General features: G+C 57.3%; 1 protein-coding gene across 20 annotated transcripts in view; it reads right to left on the reverse strand.

The window, feature by feature from the left end:
* The window catches only part of celf2 (cugbp, Elav-like family member 2), a 178,190-nt gene that overhangs the window by 57,381 nt on the left and 96,565 nt on the right, over positions 1 to 24,244 (reverse strand). For 19 of the 20 annotated variants that reach the window (XM_035427317.1, XM_035427313.1, XM_035427316.1 and 16 more), the window contains 2 exons: positions 13,781 to 13,977; positions 3,767 to 3,849 (listed from right to left, as the gene is read on the reverse strand). In XM_035427317.1, coding sequence (XP_035283208.1) covers positions 3,767 to 3,849; positions 13,781 to 13,977 — 280 coding nt within the window. Of the gene's footprint in view, positions 1 to 3,766; positions 3,850 to 13,780; positions 13,978 to 16,539; positions 16,675 to 24,244 lie in introns of those variants that run through there. The other variant, XM_035427312.1, reaches the window with a different exon arrangement.

Below are 24,244 nucleotides of genomic sequence, written 5' to 3' on the forward strand. Positions count from 1 at the left end.
GGCCTGGTGCCAGGATCGGGACGATCTGCAGTCCAGAGGCGCAGCCCGAGCTCGTTTGAAGTTCCTGCGAGTCCCGGGATCCTCATGAAAACTGGATGACCCTGCTCCTCCTCTCCTCTCTGCTCTCCGGGCCGTGGTCCAGTAAGTCCTGGACAGCTTTTCAGGTGAAATGCTTTTTGGCCATTGATTCGCGCAGGTAAACATTTCCTTTCACCGAAACCCGGCGTGTGAAATGCGAGCCCTCCCTCCATCTTGGAACGCGCGGCGGTCTGAAAGGTCAGAGTTCGCCTTGTCGGGCTGTCAACAGGCGAGCGCCGGGCCCGGCGGGGGGGGGGGGGGGGGGGGGGGGGGGGCAGAGTGACTGGAATACCACCTGCAGCAAAAACCCTCGCCCCCTCACAGCCCTCCAAAGTCCCTCAGCGCGCCCGAAACACGGTCCCCAGCAGGAACTGAGCGGGGTTCGAAACAGGAACAGGAGCCACGTCGGCCCAAAACAAAGGCCTCGCAGCAGGAGCACTGCGCTCGATAAGACCCGCACTGCAAACTTAAACACCTTCTCTCTTCCTCCACAATCCCCCTGAAGCACCTCAGGTCCTCCGAAAAAGCACTAGAACAATCCAGTGTGTTATTATTATTATTATTATTATTATTATTATGGGCAGTTATGATAGCTATAACGCTCCTCTGCATTTCCACTAGCATTATGTCCCCCCCACCCCACCCCAAACCCACGCACCTTGAAGAGCGTTAGCGTTCCGCGCTTTTTCTGGAGAGCGGTTTCGACGAGGCGCGGGCGTACCCCCCCCCCCCCCCCCGGCTCTCCGTCGGCCCCTGTCCCCGGCGCCGAGCGGCGGCAGATGAGTATGATTAAAACATGAACGGGGGGCCGGGGGGGGCCCGTCTCCTTCACGACTGTAATTCAGCGGCAGACAGATGGCCCCTCTCGCTGTGATTTCAATATCAATGACCGAGGGGGGGGGGGGAGGGGGGAGGAAGAGACCGCAGAGGGGTACAGCCGCATCGCAATCTCCGCTCCTTTCTCCAGACACTGTACGTTTCCTACGTTTCCCAGGTTCCCCGGCGGCTGACGGGCGTCGGGCCTCTTTCCCCGAATCAATACGGCTTAGCGGCGACGCGCGATTCGACGAGGCGGGGTGAGGAAGTTAATTTGAAACGACCGATTAACGTTTCCCCTTAAATAAGCGAACGCGCGAAGCGACGGCGTTCTCCCCCGGTCCCGTCGATCGGGTGCGCGCTCTCGAGCCTTGTTTGCGATAGCGTTCTGCTCTTCCCTTCCGCAATTACAGCCTTAATTAAATTGATTCCTATAATGAGTTTCTGTAATGATTCCACTCTGGGGTTTGCGTAGCGCGGCTGCGATAGGGGGGAAGCGTGCCCAGACGATATTTACCCTGGACTTTCGCGAGTAGACGCACGCGCGCGCGGCGCTCGCAATGAGGCGCAAAGTCCGCCAAACTACCCGCCGGGGCTTTCGCTGCGGTTTCCACGGCGAGGGGGGAAGAGTTCCGCAAGGCTACGTTCCGGCTAATCCTGCTGACAGTCACCGCCCTTTAGAGTGCGAGATCACAAACACGCGGTCAGAACGTTCCGGAATGAACATTCCAACGCTGATGTCACAATCGCTACTGGTGACTGACAGCACCGGGAGTTCTAGAACACTGACTTAAGGATTCCAAAGAAACGTGCTCTCCAAAGGGTTAAACCACTCCTCTTTTATGAGGCGCACACTGGCGGGAATTGCGAGGGCCAATCCCACGGAGGCTTCCCAGCTCTGCAGACGCTGCGCGGGTCCTGCACGTTTAAACCGAACGCGCGCGCCTGCGCAGGCGATCCAAAACCGCACTTCCGCACGCATGACGTCGCGTTTTCCGAGTGTCACAGCGTTAAGGGGAGAGCGTTATGCGACGGTCCGCGGCGAAGCAAAGTTCGCCCTGCCCTCTCTCCCGGGCACTCGGAGCGCAGAGAGGCGAGCCGGTAACCGCGGCAACTTCACAGGAAACGCTCCGCTCACGGATTCCAGGAAGGTTTACCTCACCTTTTTTTCCGAGGATTGAGCCAGATTTTCTCCTCCGGCGAGCGGTCAATCGGAAAGCGCCGCAGGAGAGCGGCGAGGTGCGGGGCGAGCTACCGCACGAACAAACCGCCGAGCGACACAGAGGCAAGGCCTGCCGTGCCCTCTGACCTCTGCACCAGAGCCGAGATCAAAAAAAACTACACTACCCAGCGCGGGAGCCACTTCAACCCTCGCACAAACCCTCCAACGAGCCCTCTGATGAAGGAAAGTACCAAACGACGGGCGGTGTTTATCAGGTAAAACACACCTGCTGACAGACGACACCCTGTCCTCGGGAGCACGAGGTTCCAGTTAAGCAGGCGGCTCTGCTAGCACACAATTCTGGTCGCTACGAAGCTCTTCAGGCGATTCTACGCTAGTCAACTTCTACGAAAATGAGAGGAAATCAAAAGTTTGACATTTTTAAGCCTAAAACTCCCTAAAGTATGTGCAATATGTTCTACCCCCAAGTACAGAGACGTCTAACGAACTGGAAACTTCTGGTGGAGTCAGGCATGCGATGCCACCACATGTCGAGCAGTTATTTCTGACTGTGTATAGCCTGACGACACTGATCGGTCTTTGGAGAAACCTGCTTTTCGCCAAGCACTGGTGCTCCACTGACTGAGTCTGAACCTCCTCTGTATCTCTCCTTCTCTCTCTCAATCTCTCCCTCTGGGAGAGTAAGAGATCCTTGAGAGAAGGTGACTCACAGTCTCTTTTGCCCCCTGAACGTCTCAGAGCACGAGCTGCACTCACACACCTGGAGGGCACTTCTCAGGACGTGCCCCGGGATCAGCCACTTCCTCCTCGTCCTCCAATCAGGACCGAGGACTGCACACAGCAACAGCCGTTCGGCAAACACGGTTAGTGTTGTAACCGACGGCACTCTTACAGGAGGGACAGAGCGAGCACCGGCACGGAGACCATGAACACGCTGCCACCGCCAACGCCGCCACGGCCGCCATTGTCCTTTCAAGTGGGTCCGTTTCGCTGCAATGCCCTGTACCCCATTTCCAGAGAGGATCCCCAGGAACCGACCGTTTCCATAGCAATTTTGGCACAAAGCGTCCTACCCCCCCCCTCCCACACACACACACACATGGACCCCCGCGGTGCCCCCTCTCTTATCTGGGGCGGGTGCTCTGCCGGTGCCGCCCCGGGTGCTGTCGGGAGGCCCGGCTCCACAGCCCGGGATTATCGGGGGGGGGAAAGACAATGAGAGGCTCCTGCAGGCGCAGCCGGGATTAGGAATATCAGACGGGGGGAAATAATGATCCCCCGAGCCGTTACAGGAGGATTAGCCCAGCAGGGGATCCTCCAGCGCCCAACCCCGGGCCTCCTCAGGGCAGCGCTGGCGCGGCCGGCCCAGGTGCATGCTGGGATAGGGTCATACCCCGCGACACCACCAGAGGTGTCGCATGGATATCTCCCCCCATCCTCACACCCCTGACACACGCATGCGCACACACACACACACACACACACACACACACACACACACACACACACACACACACAAACACACACACACACACACACACACACACACACACACACACACACACACACACACACACACACACACACACACACACACACACACACACACACACACACACACACACACACACACACACACACACACACACACACACACACACACACACACACACACACACACGTACTCACCCCAGATAAGGTCTTAATGTTGTGCAGGGCGTTCTGTGCCTCCAGAGCTGCTTTTCTCGTATAAAATGTTACAAAACAGCACCCTGCGAAAGAGAGAGAGAGAGAGAAGAGAAAGAGTGAGAGAGAAAGAGAGAGAGAGAAACCATTACAATCAGCACAGAACCGCACCGTTTCTGAACACGTGTGAGAAACACGGCGGGGAACCAGACAAGGTGGCGGAGACGGAGATGGATGAGGGCCCTAAACTGTCAGGTAAAGGGGGGGGGCCAGCCTCCCCCCCCCGCAGAGAGATGTTGCTGATATCATTTGGCACGTCGCACGCAGTGGGGCGCGGTTTCGCGAAACCTCCCGTGCTGCTCTCCGCTGGGGGCTGGGGTTCGAGGCCTGCCCGCAGAGGCTGCTGAGTGTCTGTGTGTACCCGGGGTCTGCCCGCAGAGGCTGCTGAGTGTCTGTGTGTACCCGGGGCCTGCCCGCAGAGGCTGCTGAGTGTCTGTGTGTACCCGGGGCCTGCCCGCAGAGGCTGCTGAGTGTCTGTGTGTACCCGGGGCCTGCCCGCAGAGGCTGCTGAGTGTCTGTGTGTACCCGGGGCCTGCCCGCAGAGGCTGCTGAGTGTCTGTGTGTACCCGGGGTCTGCCCGCAGAGGCTGCTGAGTGTCTGTGTGTACCCGGGGCCTGCCCGCAGAGGCTGCTGAGTGTCTGTGTGTACCCGGGGTCTGCCCGCAGAGGCTGCTGAGTGTCTGTGTGTACCCGGGGTCTGCCCGCAGAGGCTGCTGAGTGTCTGTGTGTACCCGGGGTCTGCCCGCAGAGGCTGCTGAGTGTCTGTGTGTACCCGGGGCCTGCCCGCAGAGGCTGCTGAGTGTCTGTGTGTACCCGGGGTCTGCCCGCAGAGGCTGCTGTGTGTCTGTGTGTACCCGGGGCCTGCCCGCGGAGGCTGCTGTGTGTCTGTGTGTACCTGGGGCCTGCCCGTGTGCAGGACTGTTTGGGAATTTGGAGATGGGGTTAAAATAACAGCCACATACAAGCCTCTAGTACTAGTATTACTGAGGTAATACCCCACAGTGGAGGGATCTTAGCTTCTTTGTGCAAGCATTAATGTAATAAAACAGTATAAATGCAAGTAATATTCCACCATATGTTCCTACAGTAACCCAAACAGCCGAAACAATGCGTTTCCTCCAGAACTGATTATTATTGCTGCCGCGGCTGGTGGGATTTCTGTAAGAGAGCAGTTGGGCTTAAGCTGGGAGTCGGGCTGAGGAGAGTGGACTGAACTGTCGCCACGGGAGACAAGGTCACATGACCTGGAGGCGTGTCCCGGGCTGACCGCTGTCAGGGAGTGGGCGGATCAAGGCAGAGGAGTGAGGCCCGGGCACAGTGGAGCGCAGTGGGGGTACGCTTGCCCCCCCCCCCCCCCACACCTCGCCAGCCCCCCCCGCTCTGCGACACCGCCCTGCTTTGGAGTCGGGGCAGGTGGCGGGACGGCGATGGCGGGAGAGAGAGAGAGAGAGAGAGAGAGAGAGAGAGAGAGAGAGAGACAGAGAGAGAGAGAGAGAGAGTGAGCGAGCGAGCCTTCAGACGGGCTCCTGCGCTCTGATGTCAGAGCGGAGCCTCGCACCTGCGGAGGCCGACGTGGGTGGAATCGCACCACCCTCCCCCCCACCCCCCCCGCCCCGCGGCGGCGGCGCAGAGACGCCACTCAAGCGCCCGTCCGAGCGGCGGGTTTGGCGGCGCCGAGAGTCCGAGGCCTGGTTCGGAATCCTGATGGCGCGCGGAGGACGCGCGGAGCGTGAACAGAATGGCGAAGGGCTCCTCGCTGTGGAGTCTCAGAGGCACAGCGCAACGCTGCCCGCTGCAGATAACACCCCCCCGCCCCACTTCAGTCTGAGTCTGAGTCAGAGTCTGACTCCAGCCGACCTGCCCCCCCTGCCCCGCCCCACAGAGAGCTCTGGATTTCTGTGGAGACCCACACATTGATTATTGATTATTGATTAAGGGCAGGGGCACCCCGAGAGCATTTCACACATTTAACACCCTTTGAAGAGTACACAGGTCAGTGTCAGTGTCCTAGAACTCCACTGCTCTCAGTAACCAGCGGTGATTGTGACATCAGCGTTAGAATGTTCAGTACAGAACATTCTAATCACATTTGTGACCTCACACCTTGAAGGGTTAAGGATGGAGACAGGGAGGGGAGGAAGCGCTCTGGTGGGTGTGGCCTCCCTACGCGTGTCATAGATAACAGGCTCTGTGACAGCCAGGTTCTGGCAGTGGGGCACGGAGGCGGACAGCGAGCGGCAGCCTTTGGGCCAGGGCCCGGGCGCAGCACGCGTTATTCCCACCAATCAGCCGCCCTGTCCAGGGCGGATCATTCACTAATGCAGCCGGCTGTTCGCTGGGAAGGGAAGGGAAGCAGAGTCCTGAAGCACACAAAGGGCCCTGTCCGTGTTCAGCTTGTGAGTGTGTGAGTGTGTGAGTGTGTGTACGTGCATGCGTGTATGTGTGCATGTGTGTGTATGAGCGTGTGCTTGTGAGTGTGTGAGTGTGTGTGTGTTAGTGTGTGTTAGTGTGTGTGTGTGTGTGTTAGTGTGTGTGTGTGTGAGTGCGCATGCCCCCCTCTGAGCCTCTTTATCCCATTATTATGTTAATTTCAGAAAAGTATGACAGAGATAGCAGCCACATCAAGGGCACAAAATTGCTGCCGTTAGATTTCCATAATTCAGATAAGCCGGAAAGCACCTTACACGCCCTGTGAGTGTGTTTGTGTGTGTTAGTGTGTGCGTGTGTTTGTGTGTGTTAGTGTGCGTGTATGAGTTTGTGTGTGTGTGTTTGTGTGTGTTAGTGTGTGCGTGTGTGTGTGTGTTAGTGTGTGTGTTAGTGTGCGTGTGTGTTAGTGTGTGCGTATTAGTGTGTGTGTTAGTGTGCGTGTGTGTGTGTGTGTTAGTGTGTGTGTGTTTGTGTGTGTTAGTGCCGATGGTGGCTGACTGAACAGGTTGCCGTTAAGACCACTGGGCTCCTCCTAAAAAGCAGAGGGTGCCAGATCTGCATCCTCATTTAAAAAGAGGGAGCCAAGTCACAGAAAGACACGGGGGGGGGAGAGAGAAAGGGAGACAGGGAGACAGAGAGAGGGGGAGAGAGACAGACAGAAAGAGAGGAGAGGAGACAGACAGAAAGAGAGGAGAGGAGACAGGCAGAGAGAGAGGAGAGAGACAAACTGAGACAGGGAGACAGAGAGAGGGGGAGAGAGACAGACAGAAAGAGAGGAGAGGAGACAGACAGAAAGAGAGGAGAGGAGACAGGCAGAGAGAGAGGAGAGAGACAAACTGAGACAGGGAGACAGAGAGAGGGGGAGAGAGACAGACAGAAAGAGAGGAGAGGAGACAGGCAGAGAGAGAGGAGAGAGACAGACTGAGACAGGGAGACAGAGAGAGGGGGAGAGAGACAGAGACAGAAAGAGAGGAGAGGAGAAGAGACAGAGAGAGGGGGAGAGAGACAGACAGAAAGAGAGGAGAGGAGAGGAGACAGGCAGAGAGAGGGGGAGAGAGACAGACAGAAAGAGAGGAGAGGAGGCAGGCAGAGAGAGGGGGAGAGACAGACAGAAAGAGAGGAGAAGAGACAGGCAGAGAGAGAGGGGGAGAGACAGAGAAAGAGAGGAGAGGAGAGGAGACAGGCAGAGAGAGGGGGAGAGAGACAGACAGAAAGAGAGGAGAGGAGAGGAGGCAGGCAGAGAGAGAATAAAGGAGGCAGCCTCCTCTCAGCTCTTTATCTCCACCGTTGTGTGGCTGAAAATTGACAAATCGTCTGACATGTAAAGAGATGCACTTTTAAGTGGGGGTTACGCTGTTCTTTCTGAAGAGACGCTTTGTATTTAAAACTGACAGGAGAGTGTGTGTGTGTGTGTGTGTGAGAGGAGCAGCCTTTCTGCTCCTCCCCCCCACCCCAGTGCGCCCCCCTCCCCCCCCTCCCCAAAACTCCACAGGGGTGTTTTTCAGCACCAGGCGGGTGCTCGCGCTTCCGGAACATTCATCCTCTAACACGTTTTCCGAGATTCGCAGCATCCCACACAGAGCGGGATTAATTCATTATTAAACGGGATCGTGATCTGAACAAAGAGGCGCATTTGAGAAACACAATCGCAATCCGAATTCGGAAATACCGACGGAAAAACAACACGGTCGCAACTGGGAACGTAAAAACCAAAAAATATTTTTAAATAAAAAGGCTGATTAAGAAGACGGCGGCAGCCTGTGCTGCGCGTCCTGATGAATACGGTCCCAGCCGGAATTAAGACAGATCCTCGCGCGTGAACACATCTGCCGTAACTCGGAGAGGAGGAAGAGGCCCCGGCACGCCTCAAAGCACCAGAGAACGCACGTCAGCCGCCGGGAGGGTAAACCTCCCGATCTCTCTCCGTCTGTCTGTCTGTCTGTCTGTCTGTCTGTCTAGCCCAGCCTCCGTCTGCGGGCGTGTCACGGCTTCATAAACATTACCTCCGAGCCGTAATGAGGCGAGGAAGTTATTTCTGAGCCCGGCGCGCTGTCCTGATCTGATAAGTCTGCGGCGGGTGGACGTAGATCGGCTGAGCGCAAGCCGACGGCGCAGGCCTCCGCGGGCGTATGGGGGGGGGTACCACAGACGTTTCGCTCTGTTATCTGCGAGGAGAGGAAAGGCGGCGTACCATAGATGTTTCTCCAGGATCAGAGAAGTGTACGATCGGGCTGCACCATAGAGAGAAGGATGACTTCAGCCTCAAACCGTTTCTCTTGGCGAGGAGGATGAGCAAATGAGGAATGTTATCGGGTCTGGGGGAGCCAGCAGAGATTATTATGACGCCCCACTTGTGTGTAAAAATGGAGTGCGTATTTTTTTTAAAAAAGCAAACAAACAAAAGAAATAATTTAAAAAAGCCCCAGGACTTCATGAGCTGAGGGGGGGGGGGGGGCATGTTGCAAACGCGGGGCGAACAGAAGAGCGAGCTTCGTCTCTCCTCCTCCTCCTCCTCTCCTCTGTTTTTCCGCGCCGCGTGCGTCACGGCACAGGCTGTGCCGCGAACATTTGGCCGGGGAGGGAGAGACGTGCCAAATCTATCTGTGGAATTCTCGCCGCCTCTCAGTCGCCGGTCCCTCGCATAAACAGAGGGATTCACAGATATGAGAGAGAGAGAGAGAGCTGGGGGGGGGGGGGGGGAGGAGGGGGGGCCATTGATGTGATTTAAAGAGGACTCAGTCCCTCCTGGCAACCTGGCCTACCAACAACTCCGTATGAAACAGCTCCCTGGCTGAGCAGACACACTCACATGCTGCAGGAACGAGGACACGCGCGCACACAAGCACACACACACACACGCGCACACACACACACAGACACACACAGACACACACACACACACACACGCACACACACACACACACATACACACACACAGGCGCACACACACACACGCGTTCACACACAGGCACACACACACACACACACACGCGCACACACACACGCCAGTACCCCTGCATAATCCACCGGCTGTAGCGTGGTAATGGGCAGGGGTGTTGCGCTAACAATGCTAATGTCTTGTTATTGGGTTCTAACTGGCCGCAGTGCCCCCAGGAAACATGAAATAAGCCCTAATTCCATCTCAGACCGCCAGGCCTCACCTGAATACGCAACCGAGCGGATTTCGCTGGGTGTGGGGGGGGGGGGAGGGGCCCGCGGCGCACGCACGCACACGCAATTCGCCGGGCAGGAAGCGGAAGAGCGGCGAGGGCGAGGGAACGGGGCGAGCGTGACCGCGCTAATGCGCCGCGGAAAATGAAAACATTAAAAACCAATCGTGTGTCAGATGTGGGGTTAACTGGGAGGCGTCCCCCCCCCCCGTCTACCCCCCCCACCACTCAACCCCGCCGGCAGGAAGGTGCAGTGGAGAGGGTGGAGGAGGAGGAGGCGGGATTATGGGGATTAATGGCCCGGACCCTTCCCGCTAAAACCTGCGCTGGAAACGCTACTCTGCTACGCTCTCCACCGCGCTCCCTCCAGGCGCTAACGCGGAGCTTAGGCTAACCGAGCGGAGACGCGCTCGTCCTGCGCAGGTCCACGCGAGACACGCCTTTTCTGGAGCTGGTTCCCGTGGCGATGGCGGAACAGCCTCCCCCTGAGGTTTACGGAACAGTCCGAATGCACCAATCAAACAGCACTGCTGCTCAGCTTTCCAAACAGTACACAAGTGACCCTTCTATACGAGAGGAGATTGCTACGTTAGACGGCTATCTTGCTTAAAACACCTCAGCCCTCCAGAAAAAGAAATAAAAATCTGACGAAAGTATCTCTGTGTAGAGGGAATGGGAGAAATGTGGCTGGATGCAAACGCTGTGAGCAGAGGCAGGTGTGGAGGCCGCCATTACCACTGTCACATGGTTTCCGCTGACACGCACGCACGCAGGCTTGTAAAACACCGCCATTCGTTCTGGGGGGGGGGGGGCTTGTAAAACGGATCTGTTTGTCTGAAAAGGCGCAGGGCGCTATACTCCGAGAGCGGTCGCCCAGAGAGAGTAGCGCGGCGCGCGGGGTCCGGGGACGAACGAGAGCGCCGGTCGACCCGGGCTCGGCGTCATGGCGACCGGAGCGCGTGCGTGTGCGAACCGGGGGGGGCCCGGGTTCTCCCCCCTCCCCCCCCCCCACTCTCAGAGGGCTCATGTAAATGCACAGGTGTGCAGGCAAGCGAGCGGTGGGGTGGTGAGGAGGGGAGAGGGGGCGGACACACACACACACACACACACACACACACACGGCTCAGGGCTCTGAAAGACAGCCAGCCTTTTACAAGGCCTCCCATCCTGAGCAGCCATTCTTCTCCCGGGGAGCCCTGTCCCCATTGACATGGAAATGTATTCCGACAGGCGACCCGGCATTAATACAGCACCCCTCTGAGGCTCCCAGCCACCCAGGGCCGGCCACTTCAATGCCCCTCTTCTGCTCCGGCTGCGCCCGGGTGTGGAGGTGTGTGTGTGTGTGTGTGTGTGTGTGTGTGTGTGTGTGTGTGTGAGTGTCTGTATGTGTGCGTGTGTGTACGCCTGTTTGTGTGCGTCTGTGTGTGAGTGTCTGTATGTGTGTGTGTGTAGGGATTTTCAGTGTGTGTGTGTGTGTGTGTTTGTGTGTAGGGATCAGGGTGTGTGTGTAGTGCGTGTGTGTGTGTGTAGTGTGTGTGTTGTGTGTCAGATTTCTTCTATTCTGGGCTCCAGAAGTAGCAGTAATCCACACGTCTCTCCTTCATCTGGGGAAAATAATCCCAATCATGGTGAAGTGTCACCTGACCCTCTGTCACTGCTGGGGGGGGCCCTGGGGGGCTTATTTACATAATGGCTAATAACAGCCCCTCCCACCTCTCCCCCCAACAACCCCCCCCTTCTTCTGTGCGATCTCTGCTCCTGCCCCTATTCCCCAACCTCCGTTCCCTCTCATTCTCTCCCTTTGGTGCTCCTCCTACCTCTCCCTCTCCTCTTCCTCCTCCTCCTCCTCTCCTCCTAACCCCTCCCTCATTCTCTGTGGCGGAGCCGCATCCTCTCTCCAGCCGAAACGGGTGTAGCGAACCCGTGGGCTGACACCCTCCAACAGCCCCCCCCCCACCTCCCACGCCACCAGGAAAACTTCACGCGAGCGCACTTCGGAAAAACGAACAGAATGGCGACTGGGGCCGCAGAGGCTTCTGGGAAAGGCCCGTTCCGGCGAGCTTTCTGCAGGCAGCCCAGGAGCTGGGTGAACCGGAGGAAGTGCGAACATCAGCCTGCTAAGAATAAACACAGCACCGGCTCACCTGTCTCCCTCTCTCTCTCTCTCTCTTTCACGCTCCCTCTCTCTCTTTCACGCTCCTTCTCCCTCTCCTCTCACACTCCGCATCTCTCTACATCTCACTTTTCTCCTTCATCCTCTCGGCGTTCCAATCTCCTCCTCCTCCTCCTCCTCCTCCACAGCCGCACCCGACCCAGGACTTCGGGAGTTTTTGCGAGTCTAAAGATTTTGCTCTGTGCTGCGTTTTTATCAGATTGGAAATTCACGGAGGAGATTGCAAACCGGTCTAATTGCAAACTGAACGGGGGGGGGGGGGGACGATTTCCAGAACTTTCTGCCTCGAGCGCTTCTGTTCTCCAGTAATGAAAAATAAAAAGCGGAATGAGTAATGCATCTCCCACACTGTTCACACGCACCCCGTCTTCGCTCCTACGGAAAGAACTTTGCAAGAGTTTTCTTGGCGTCGAAGAGGAAGATTTACAGACTTTCAAAACAAGAAGCTGTCGACTCTACTAACAGTGAAGTTTGGGCTCAGTCCAGGGCAGTTGGGGGGAGGGAGCGGACGGGGGAAAGGAACCCCAACAACACTCCACTCAGCGCAAGTCAAACACTAGAATCAGCACAAACAGACAAAGGGTCAAGGGTCAACACGACACATTTTGGAGGGAAAATAAAAGTTGGGAAAAAAGGGATGTGACGACAGCCTGTGAGATGGCCTCAGTCCACTTCCTGGAAAGTGCAGTGTCATTACTGATCCTGAAAAGCACACACAGAGAAACAGGGGAGGCGCCTGGCGTGTGTTCGGGTGAGAACGCCAGACCCTCTGTACTCTCCGCTCTCTCAGTGGAAAAAAGAAAGAGGCCCAGTAGGAGGGGCCTGGTTTGGCGAAAACACCGCGACCTCGCCGGCTAGGGCTCACGGGGAGGGCCGATCTTCTGTAGGCGTGGCAAAAAAGAAAAAAAAAAAAGGAGGGAAAAGCAAAGTCAAGGAGGCTAAAGGCGGGAAGGGTAAAGGTCAAAGGGCGCTGCGTTGCCACAGGGAAGCGCGAGCGATGGTTGCGCTAGCCCCTTACTTCTAGAAGCCTGCCGCTCACCTTCCGAGCCAGAGGGCAAAGGTCAAAGGGCGCTTCGTTGCCACGGTAAAAGCGCGAGCGACGGTTGCGCTAGCCCGTTACGGAAGCCTGCCGCTCACTGCCCGAGCCGGAGGGCCAAGGTCAAAGGGCGCTGCGTTGCCACGGTGAAAGCGCGAGCGGCGGTCGCGCTAGCCCGTTACGGAAGCCCGCTAGCTCGGCGCTGGATCCGGAGCCCGGGGCAGGCTGGTGCCGAGCGCCGCCGGAGCGCCGCTATGCAGATGAAGGCGGAAGACTCCAGGGAGAGGACAAACGGAGTAACTGTGAGCGAATGGGGCGGCACGTCCTTACCCTGAATAATGTTGTGTGAAGAGCCGTATATACGCCTCCACCGCCAGGCAGGCTCGTTTAGGGTAAATGGCCTCTACTTCACAGGGAAGGCTAAATGAGAGTAAATGGCGTCGAGTCTCTACACCCTCAGAACCAGTGGCTGAGGACAGTGTCCTGACTCTAAAAAAAGAGCAATTGTGATGGTAGTATCTTTAACCTCAGAACCAGTAGCTGAGGACAATATCTACACTCCAAAAAAGACCAAGAGACGGTAGTATCCCTACCCTCAGGACGGGTAAAGGAGGACAGTGCTTACACACTGAGAACAGGGTAAATGAGGACAGTACTTATACACTGAGGACGGGTGCACATTGTGGTGTGTGCTCGCATACGTTGCGGTGTGTGCGTGCGTGTGTGCGCGCGCATGTGTGTGTGTGTGTGTGTGTGTGAGTTTGTGTGTGTGTGTGTGTGTGTGTGTGAGTGTGTGTGTGTGAGTGTGAGTGTGTGTGTGTGTGAGTGTGTGTGTGTGAGTGTATGTGTGTGTGTGTGTGTGCGCGCATGTGTGTGTGTGCGCGCATGCGTGTGTGTGTGTGCGTGTGCGTGTGCGTGTGCGTGTGTGTGTGTGTGAGTGTGTGTGTGTGTGTGTGTGTGTGTGTGTGTGTGTGAGTTTGTGTGTGTGTATGTGTATGTGTGTGTGCGCATGTGTGTGTGTGTGAGTGTGTGTGTGTGAGTTTGTGAGTGTGTGTGTGTGTGTGTGTGTGTGTGAGTGTGTGTGTGTGTGTGTGAGAGTGTGTGTGTGTGTGTGTGTGTGTGTGCGCGCGCGTGTGCGTACGCAGCCCTTGCCTTTGCTCTGTGGCGGGTTCTGGCTGCGGTCACGGAGGATGTTGATCTGGTACACGGCGCCGTACGGCTCGAACAGCTCCTTCAGCTCCTTCTCGGACCAGGACCGCGGGATCTGGCCCACGAACATCTTGATGGCGTCCGGGTCGGGCTGGTCGGAGTGCTCCAGCGCCCCGTTCATCTTGCTGCCCGTGCCGTTGCTGCGGGACAGGGGGGAGAGGTGGGGGGGGCGCCGTTAGGGGGGCTCTGATGTCACACACACACACACACACACACTCCGGGCTGCTTACACTGGACTCACAGAGGAGCACAGAAACACGTTCAGTACGGCCCATTTTGTTTATACGCATTCCGCAACAAAGAATTAGAGTCCAGTTTTATGAACACAGGTATGTTATTTTGAGACTAGTTACAAGGTACTGTGGTACAAATTACACAAAGCCCTCCTTACACACACACACACCGCCAGTAAGAGCTATCAGAGTGAGGGACACACACACACACACATGCATGCACTGACGCACACACACACACACACAGACACACACACACTCTCTCTCCCTCTCCCTCTCCCTCTCTCTCTCTCTCTCTCTCTCTCTCTTTTGTGAGTGGATGGGGGAGACGGGCTGCAGCTGCTGGCACTACAGCGGGCCAATGGGATTTGGGTAAAGGAGTCACGTGACACATGAAAGGAAACTGAAGTCGTTCAGAGCCCAGCGAAAAGCTGCACAAACCCACCCAGCTTCCACCTCACAGTTTAGTAAGGCCTGCGAGAGCGTCCACACACACACACACACACACACACACACACACACACACACACACACACTCACAAACACATGCACACACACACACCCACGAACACACGCACACACACACACACACACAAACACGTATACGCGCACACACACAGACATAAACACACACGCACACACACACACACACACACAAATGCATACACATACACCCACACAGACACACACACAGACATAAACACACGCACACACACACACACACACACTCAGATCCCCAGTGAGGGAGCAGAGCTGAGAGAGGGAGATTAGCACCCAGAGTGATGAAAGCCGAGCTTAGAGAGAGAGAGAGAGAGAGAGAGAGAGAGAGAGAGAGAGAGAGGGACTCACTGTACCCCCCGCCTCCCCCCCCTACAGGCCCCCCCTCCCCGCTGCCAAACCTCCCAGCCGTGTGCACCTGCTCAGAGCCGCCGTCTCTCGTGCCCGCTGCTTAACGTGAACCCGCCCCGCGCTAACGCTAATAAGAGCTCTGCCCAGGCCCTGCCCAACATGGCCGCCGAGCGCTGAGAGAGAGGCCCTACCCAACATGGCCGCCGAGCGCTGAGAGGGAGAGAGAGAACAGAGGAGAGAGAGAGAGAGGCCCTACCCAACATGGCTACCGAGAGGGAGCGAGAGGACAGAGGAGAGAGAGAGAGAGAGAGAGAGAGAGAGAGAGAGGCCCTATCCAACATGGCTGCCGAGCGCTGAGAGAGAGAACAGAGGAGAGAGAGACAAAGACAGAGAGCAGACAGAGAGACAAAGACAATGAGAGAGAGAGGGGGACGGAGAGAAACAAAGACAGAGAGAGAGAGAGAAGCAGAGAGAGGGGCACAGAGAAAAAGAGGAGAAGTTCAAACAGTAGCGCTTCCCCATCTTAGCCTCAGCGCAGCCCGGTTCTCCAGGGCCCCTCGCACACCCGCTTGCTAACTCAGTGGCGTGCTAACACTCGGCGACAGCGCCGCCGCGAACACACCAGCACAGCGCCGCGAACACACCAGCACAGCGTCGCGAGAACCGCGGGCTCCCATTCACACCGGCGCGAGGCCCCCGAAGGAGCAGCCCAAACAACTGCCCGACGTCCCCCCGACTGCACTCGACTCCACCCGCGCTAACGCTAACGCTAACACGACCGCCGCAGTCCTGCTGCAGCGCTGAGCGAATGCTACGACAACGCTGCGCGCTAGCTGGGCGAGGCCGCCCTCAGAGCAATTTAAAGAAAAATACGTTTGCAAAATAAAAGCATAAAACACCTGGGGCAATCTGTCAGCAAACCGTGGATTTAAAATGGCGACATTCTCAGCCACTCTCTCTCTCTCTCCGGGCATAAAAAAAAGGAACACCGCAAGACTATTTGTGGGAATCTTTACAATATCACCGTAAAGCCTAATAACGAAGGCCTTTTGTATCGGCAAAGCTGACAAATGACCATGTGGGCAAGCCCACAGTACAATAGAGCACCTTTCCGCGAAAGAAACAAATCGATATGTTTTTATACCATTTTACACAACTGCCCTTATTTTTATTCGATACGAGCAAAGGGAGGATGAAACACACACAGGGAAATGTAGGCCAAGCACGAGCGGCCTGAACGATAAACACCTGACTGCGGTACAGACGGGCTCAGAGGGTGGGGAAAGGAGAGAGGGAGAGAGGGGAACAGGGGGAGAGAGAGGGGAAGAAAGGAAGAGGGGGAGAGAGGGGAAGAAGGGGAGAGGGGGAAAGGGAGGGGGAGAGGGAAAGAGAGGGGGAGATGGGGAGAGAGGGGAAGAAAGGAAGAGGGTGGAAGAGGGGCAGAGAGGGGAACAAGGGTTGAGGGAGGGGAAGAGGGGGAGAGAGAGAGCGGGAGATGGGGATAAAGGCAGGAGAGAGAGACAGGGGGAGAGGGTGAAAGGGGAAGAGGGGGAGAGAGAGGCAGGAGAAAGGGACGGGGGGAGAGGAGGAGGGGAGGGCAGGGGGTGTAAACACACAGACCTTTGTACGCGGGACATCCATCTCCTGCAAAAAGAGCCGAACTTCTCGGCGGAGGCGTCCATGTTTATCTTAAAGGACCTCAAGGACATCCCGGATAAAAGGGAGGATGAACGAGGGGTCTCGCCCTCCTCCGCCAGCGCGTCCCCACGCTCCGCTTCGCTGCCCCCCCACCCCCCCGCGCCCTGGCGCTCCTCGCCCGTCGCCAGGCACGGGCCGGAGGAGTTACTGCCGCGGCGAGAGAGAGGAGCCGCCACCCCGCCGCCGCCGCCGCTGTCCCGCTAACGCAGGAAGAGGAAGCGCCCGCGTGCACCGCGACGGCTCAGCGCCGCGCGTCGGACCGCGCCGGGAAGTCCATGCCGGGCCGCCTCGGGCTCCCGAAATCTCTCCTGCGCGGACGGTTAGCGCAGTCAGCGAGGTTAGCGGGATCACGGAGCCCCGTGCTCTGCTCTGCGGCTCGGCGATGGTACAGCGAGTAACCTACAGCCCCCTGTCAAAGCCTCGGGTATGGGGGGGTGGGGTGGGGTGGGGTGGGGGGACAAACAGCGATTGTTCCGGGACCCAAGAACGCCAATTCAGCCGCCCCCCCCGGGGCCACAATGGCCCGAGTGTGTGAGGAACGCATGGTAATGCGGAGGAGTCTCCGGCCCGCCCCGGCACCGCCGCCGCACAGCGCCGCGCGTCCGCGTAGCTGGGCCAGGACCGCCAACACGCCCGCTAACGAAAGCAACGGAATGTGGTCTGTTCAGGAACTCAAAAATACACCCCGCCCGGCGTGTGAATGCATGATGGGGGTCGTAGTTCGCCGCTGTAACTGCTGCTCTTCACTCCGCAGTCTGGAAACAGGAGGGCGGGGAGCGAGGGGGGGGCGAGGGGGGGCGGGGGGCAGGCGCTGAATGATGTCCCCTCTACCGCCATCGCGCGGTTTGGCCCGCGGGACCTTGGCACGGCGGGGTACACATTGGCGGGTTGTCTGTGGTTATTAAGCAGGACGTCCTGGGGCAGGGATTAGGCTGGCGAATGCTCCCTCTGCAGCCGCAGCCACACCCCCCGCCCCCCCCCACGGCCCGTGCCAACTGCCGGTCTAATGGCAGATCCGTCATCTCCGCTGTCCTCCAGCGGCCTCTGGAGTCACAGCTCACAGCGCACAGATGGGCTGGGCCCCGGACCTCACCGCCCCGCCCCCCCCCACCCCCCACCCCAACCAGGCGCACAGCCGGCCACCCGAACGCGGCCGCGCGAAACGTCACCGCCTTCCTACCCGAAATCCGCCACGAGCCGGCCCGACAGAATCAGCCGCTTCCAAAATGTATTTAACCCCCCGCGTTCAGGAAGTCAACACGTCTCCAGCCAATCAGAGCGCGGGACACACAGACGGTTTTAATGTGAGCTCCAGGAGTAAAACCCGTCTGAACTTAACATCAGCCCGGGTCTGACAGCTGTGCTCCTCCCCCCCCCCCACCCCCCAGCCCCGCTCAGGAGCGCTGACAGGTAACTGCTTAATAACAGTAATCAGTAATGCTTCATGATCCTAATTAATCACATTTATAACGATGCCAGGCCGCTCCACGCGCCACCAACACACACGTGTGTAATTGCTGGCACACACGTACTCGCATGCACACACACACACACACACGCACACACGCCACATGCTACACACACACACACGTGTGTGTGCACACCCATCTCATTGGAAGCATGAGCATCAATTTTCAAAAGAGAAGACAAACAGTGCCGGCGTGTCAGCTTTTAACGCTTCGATACCCCATCTGTGATTTTACCGAGAGCTTTATCTTTCCTGTCAATACCTCAAGACAAACTGTCAGTTCTGTATTTTTAACAATGCCTGATCAGCGAACCGTGCATTTATTCACTGTTAAACGGGAATGACAGCAGCGCTGCTTCCTGCCTTGCGTAGGTCTCGTTCACAGGAAGCCCAGCGTGGAGCAGGGAAACGATGTTACTCGGTTCTACTTGACAATGGCAAAAAAAAAAAAAAAAAACCCACCTTTTTCGACAATTTTTTATTATCATGCAGCAAACTCAAAAACCAGAAATAACAAACCGTTACTCCACAGGGCCCCCCCTGAGCGCCCCCCCTGAGCGCCCCCCCCCCCCCTGAGCGCCCCCCCCCGGGGCACTCCTGGAGAGCGCGGAGACGGAGGTAAACAACGGCCCCGCCAGTTACGAGAGGCGATCTCTCTCTGTTCCCGCGCGCGTCCCCAGCCTTCCGCGCAGAGCCACGCCCTTTGCGGCAGCAACGGCGGAGGTACGGGGGGGGGGCGGCGCCGCCAACGGCCCGCCCGTCCGCCACCACCACCGCCGCCGCGCAAAACGCATCGCGTTGCTGAAGGGGAGAGGGAGAAAAGAAAAGAAGAACGAGAAGAAGAAAAGGACATTCCACTTCCCCCCCGGGCGCCCTCCTCGCGGAGCGGAAAATTTAACCCAGAACGAAAGCGCCGCTCCCTCTCTCCCTCTCTCTCTCTCTCTCTCCCTCTCTCTCTCTCTCTCTCGTCCCCGCCCCGGCGTGCCTCAGCTGGGGCCGATATGAAGACTCGCGGCTCTCCTGTTTACGGGGAGGAGATGGGGGGGGGGGCTCAGGGGGGGGTTCGGCGGATGTTCTGCTTTCTCCTCGCTCTCCGCGCGGTACCGTTTCGAACCCTTTGCGCTCCGCCAGCAAAGCCCGCTGCGCCGGACCCCGCCGAGGGGGGGAGCTTTGGCGGGATCAATCGCGGCTCCGGGTTTCTCCTGGGGGCCAAACAACGCGTGCCCCGCTCTGCGTTCCCCCCTCGCACGCACGTGTGTGTGAGCGCAGCGCATGGACGTACACACACACACACGCACTCTGGCCAACTCCATCAAGCGGCCGACTGCTCTGCACCTCACACCACAATCATAACAAAAAATGTTCTCCTAAAACTACCAGCCTGACAGTGACCAACCGCTGCTGCAGAGGCCAACCCTCCAGCCCTCAGACCTAATCTCCCTCACCCCCCTCACACCGCTCCCGGGGGGCCGACCTTCGCTGTGGTGCTCCAACGGGTCAGACATAGCGGCCGCTGGTCGAAACGAACTCCCAATACCCCCCCCCCCGCCCCCCCTCAGACCGCCAGCAGGCGTCACGGAAACCCCGCCGTTGCTGAGGACTGTGCGGCGTTCTGAAGGTCTACGCGGCAGCGGGAGGAGCTTCAGACGGCTGAATGACGGACAGGTCCCCGCCGACCCCAAGGTCACCGCGATTATCCAGATCCCCGCTAAAGCTACTCTGGACTGTCAACGGGGCGGATTATGAAGGCGCGGTCAGCAGATAGCGGGCGGGCGGGTGGCAGTTGGCGGTACGGGAGGGAAAGACAGCGGCCGCGTTCGGCCGAGCCTCCTCGAGCGGCCGCCTGAACGAAGGGGCTCGTTTGGCGCAAACTAAACGCTGGAACAGGGCGAACGACGCCCACGACTGCCACACCGATCATTTCCCAACGCGGTGACCGTAAAAACTTAAGTGCTTGGCACCGAATTACAAGACCGGCGCCATCTGGGATGTTAACCTCAAACCTGCCGGTCCAGCCCCTGAACCAAACGTACCACACCAACGCCCCACTGTTGAGTAGAACTTCCAGTAATTTGAGAGAATTATCTGAACAACAGAGTGTCAGTCTTGTGTGCGCAGTATTCATATCAGGTTACCCGTTTATTCTAAAGGTTTGCAGGATATTATATATATAGATTATATATTATATAAAATGCCTATAGCTAAAAGGGCTCGTTATCTCTCAGGCCTGCGCTGTCACCTCGCATTGTATTTTCCACTCTGCTCGCTTGTGCGGTAACCATGGAGACGGGCAACTCCGGGAAATTATCGGATGAGTGCCATGCTGCTAATCACGTCAACGAGTTGCTTTTGCCCTCCAAACCACCCCCCCCCCAAAACCCCACCCCCCAAACAGTAACGCCACCACTAACGAGAGCAACACCACCGCTGACAAGAGAAGGATGAAGTCATGCGGACTTACGGAGACTTTCAAAGTTTCCAAAATAGTTAGACATGAAAGGGGGGAGGGGGGGGGGAAAGAAAAAAAAAAAAACAATTTAACAAAAACTTCTAGCTACAGACGCTAGGTTTGTCTCCTCAGCCTACCGTCTGCGGGCGAGGAGGGACAGGAGCGATTTCCCGGGAGCGCGAAACCACGGCGGACCCACACACACACACGCCACCCACCCGCACACACATCAAAGCCGTGCGCGGGAATGCTAGCTCGCTAGCCCACTCGCCTCGCTCAGCGCCGCCTGGGCCTGGCACAGTCCCGGCGTGGGGGAATACAGGTCTCTCTTCTGCAGGAAGCGAATCAGGAACCAGCCATTTACGCTCATTTCATCATATTCGTGTTGTCGAGCTGCATAACTGCAAGAATTATCAGCGTTTTGGAGCAAAAACTATTGTGATGCGTCCGCACGCGCGCTCCAAAAAAAAAAAAAAAATAGTGTGTGAAACACGGTGTAGTACCGGTGAAACTGAATGTTAAATCCGCAGAGTTGGGGAGAGTTTCCGATTCCCGGAGGGGAGAGAAACATTACCAGCGTTCCTCTGCATACCTGAGCAGCTCCTCAGCCTTCAGGCGCTAACCCGGGCCGCCAAAACACGAAAAAAATCCCCCAAAACCTGTTAAACCAATGGGGCCCCCCGCTGAGAGACGAGGCAGCTATCGTTTCAGGAGCCGACAATGAACTCGCAAATATCGTTTGCTATTAGCGAAATGGAAACGGTTTTATTTGTTTGTTTATTTTAACTAGGAGAGGTCTGCTGCTCTCCCATTGCAGTAAGGAACTGTAAAGCCACTCGCATGCATGCTGACCCCACTGAGCATTAACGGGTCAGAAGCCTTTATACCCCCCCCCCAGCAGGGTACAGCGAAGGCGGGGGGGGTTGGGGGTTAAGAGTGTGGGAGGGCTGCATCCTGGAATGTGCGGAACTTGAGCAAGGCTCTGTCGACGCCACGCGTGGCACACAATCGAGCGCCGTATATAGCGCACTGCGTAGCGTATTTTTGTATGCGGACTGGAGATGCCGCAAGTCAACTCTCCCAACGCGGTACAAAACGGGCGCTCGGTAGCTCTGTAGCTGTACGGCCGCACGCACAAGCCCCTCCCGCCCCCATTGTGATGCGATCAAAGCTGCCGTTGCTATGGCGCAAGTATTCCCCCCCTGCCCATCGCAGGAATGCTGGAATCGCGGTGCCCTGTCACCAACGGCGGCCGATGTCACCGGTCTGAGCACCCGGCGTTCATCGCTCTCTCTCCGGCGGGAAATCGCCACGCGAGGGTCGCCATTGGCTCAATATCGACACCCGCACCCCGCCCACAACCGGCGTCCTCCTAACTGCTGTGTACGAATGTCCACCCCTAAAGTCCAGAGCACTCCACAGCTCGTGCGAACTACCACGAATGTTGGCCTTTGACCTTTGTTTCTTGAACAGCGTGTGCGCACGTGTCTGTGTGTGTGTGTGTGTGTGTGTCTGAATGACAGCTTGCGAGTGACTGACCAAGGTGACAAGTTGAAAGAAGAAAAAAAACAGTGGTCATCGGACAGCTGATGGGCGGGGACAGCTGGCTCCCGGAGGCCACTTGGCTCGGCGTGCAGCACGCACGGGGACCATCGCGTGAATTCCCCCTATCCGCAGGGGTCAGGGGTCAAGGATTCAGAGTCGTAAACACGACTGGAGGGACTGGGGTAGCCTGATGATGCTCGCTTAAAATTCCCCTGATTTGGCATGTTAAATGAGCTGAGACTCGGTAAGAGGGGGCCTGGCGGGGGGCAGCCGGACCGACGCGGGCGAGAGGCCGGCCCAAACGCTCCCTAAAAGCTCAGAGGGGACCCTGCTCCCGCCCGCCGCGGGAACCGTCGCCGTGGGAACAGCGCTAACGGAGCCTCAGAGCCCTGGCGGCGGAGCCACGCCCACACGCCTAACGGACAGGTGCCCGCGCGGGGCGGGCGGTGCCCTCGTCTGGCCGGCGCGACGGCTCGTGCCAAACCTCGGCGATTCGGCGACCTCCCGATGCCAGGCTGCCTGCCAGACCCGGTGAAACAGAGAGAGAGAGAGAGAGAGAGAGAGAGAGAGAGTTCAACGTCCCTCTCAGCACCGACGGACGCGTCGCGTTAAGCGAGAGAGATGGAGGCGTAATGGATAACACAGACTAAAAAAGAAAAAAACCCCAGAGAGACAGATGAAGGAAATTTTAAATGAAGGACTGAGAGACTGGAAGGAAGCCCGCTTCACCTCCAGCAGGGTCACCGAGACCGGGCCCTTAAAAGACTCACCCTGGCCTGCTTCATTTAACACACGGTTATAACAGAGAGTGGAACCATGCATGGAAAAATAATACCTCCTGCTGTTCCCCCTCTCTCCTTCTCTCTCTCTCTAGCTAAACTGGAGCTGCTAACTGCCCCTTATCTTCCTTCAGATAAGCCGTATAGGTAATTACCAATGACTAATTACTATGTGGCAGACAGGGGTGGAAAATCCAGGTCCAGGAAGTAAAAGTCCTCCCCAGAATTTTGTCCCAGTCGCCCGGATTTCGCTAATTAGCACAGTTCTTCGGCCAGGAGGCAGAGCTGATCTGTGGATCAGCCGGCTGAGTTCACGGGTGTGTAAAAAAAAAAAAAAAACCAGTTGGCAGGACTCTCACTTTTTTACGACCCCGGGACTTCTCACCTCCGGCGGCACCGTCTCTGACTGAGTCGAGTCGCGGAGTCGCAGCCCGTGCCAAACCGCGTTTAGCGTGGCGGAGAGAGGGAGGGGGAGAGGAGGAGAGAGGGAGAGGGGGAGTGGAGGAGTGAGCAGACCCAGGCCTGCGTTCGCCAGTGACGACAGGCCGGTCGGTTACCGTCGGTAACTCGTAGAGAACTTGTAGCTCCGCTCGTTCCTGGCTCCGCCCCCCACGGAGAGACCGACACAAACAACCGCGCGCCCCCCCCCCGCCCTTCGAGAAGGAACGCAGCGCTCCGCTCGTTAAGCGCAGAGGCTTGTGCTGAGAGCGCGGGCGCGCGCCAGTACCTCGTAAAATCCCAAAAAACGACTCGACTCCTGGACCGGGCCCAGCTCCTCTCCAAAACAAACAAGAACCGCGCCCGAGACACGACCGCAAAAAAAAAGTACTCCGTGTTCCTGGAGCCCCCCCATAACCCCCCCCCCCCCCCCCCCCCAGGGATGAAGAGAGAGACTTTTTTCGTGTGCTTGCATGATTATCCCTTCAGAACCCTGTACAATAACAATCCCGGACCGTAGAACGCACACGCTGGAAATTATCGCCAAAATATACATTACAGTTATTACTCCTCGCTGCAACAATACACCCTCTTTTTCCCCCGATGATCCGACATGGCGCTCTGTGAAAAACAGGCCCTTTATGTACTGCCGAGTTCCTGCTAATAATGATGCATTCAGCGAGGACTGTAATGACACCTTATTAAACAGACGGGGGTGGGGTGGGGGGGTGGGGGGGGGGGGGGGCGGGTTGAGAGGTGCACACACTTCAGTAAAGATTGTGCTGCTGCCGTCACTGCTTTGATGAAGACATTTCCACACTTTGCGCCATTAATCATAATCACATTACCGTTGAGCTGGAGATAAAATTAGGATGCGAAATACCAAACAAAACAAATATTAATCAAGCTGTGGGGGGGGTTGGGGGGGTCTGTGGCTATACCTGCCAA

Source organism: Anguilla anguilla, chromosome 7, assembly GCF_013347855.1.
Source record: "Anguilla anguilla isolate fAngAng1 chromosome 7, fAngAng1.pri, whole genome shotgun sequence".
Classification (NCBI taxonomy): Eukaryota; Metazoa; Chordata; class Actinopteri; order Anguilliformes; family Anguillidae; genus Anguilla; species Anguilla anguilla.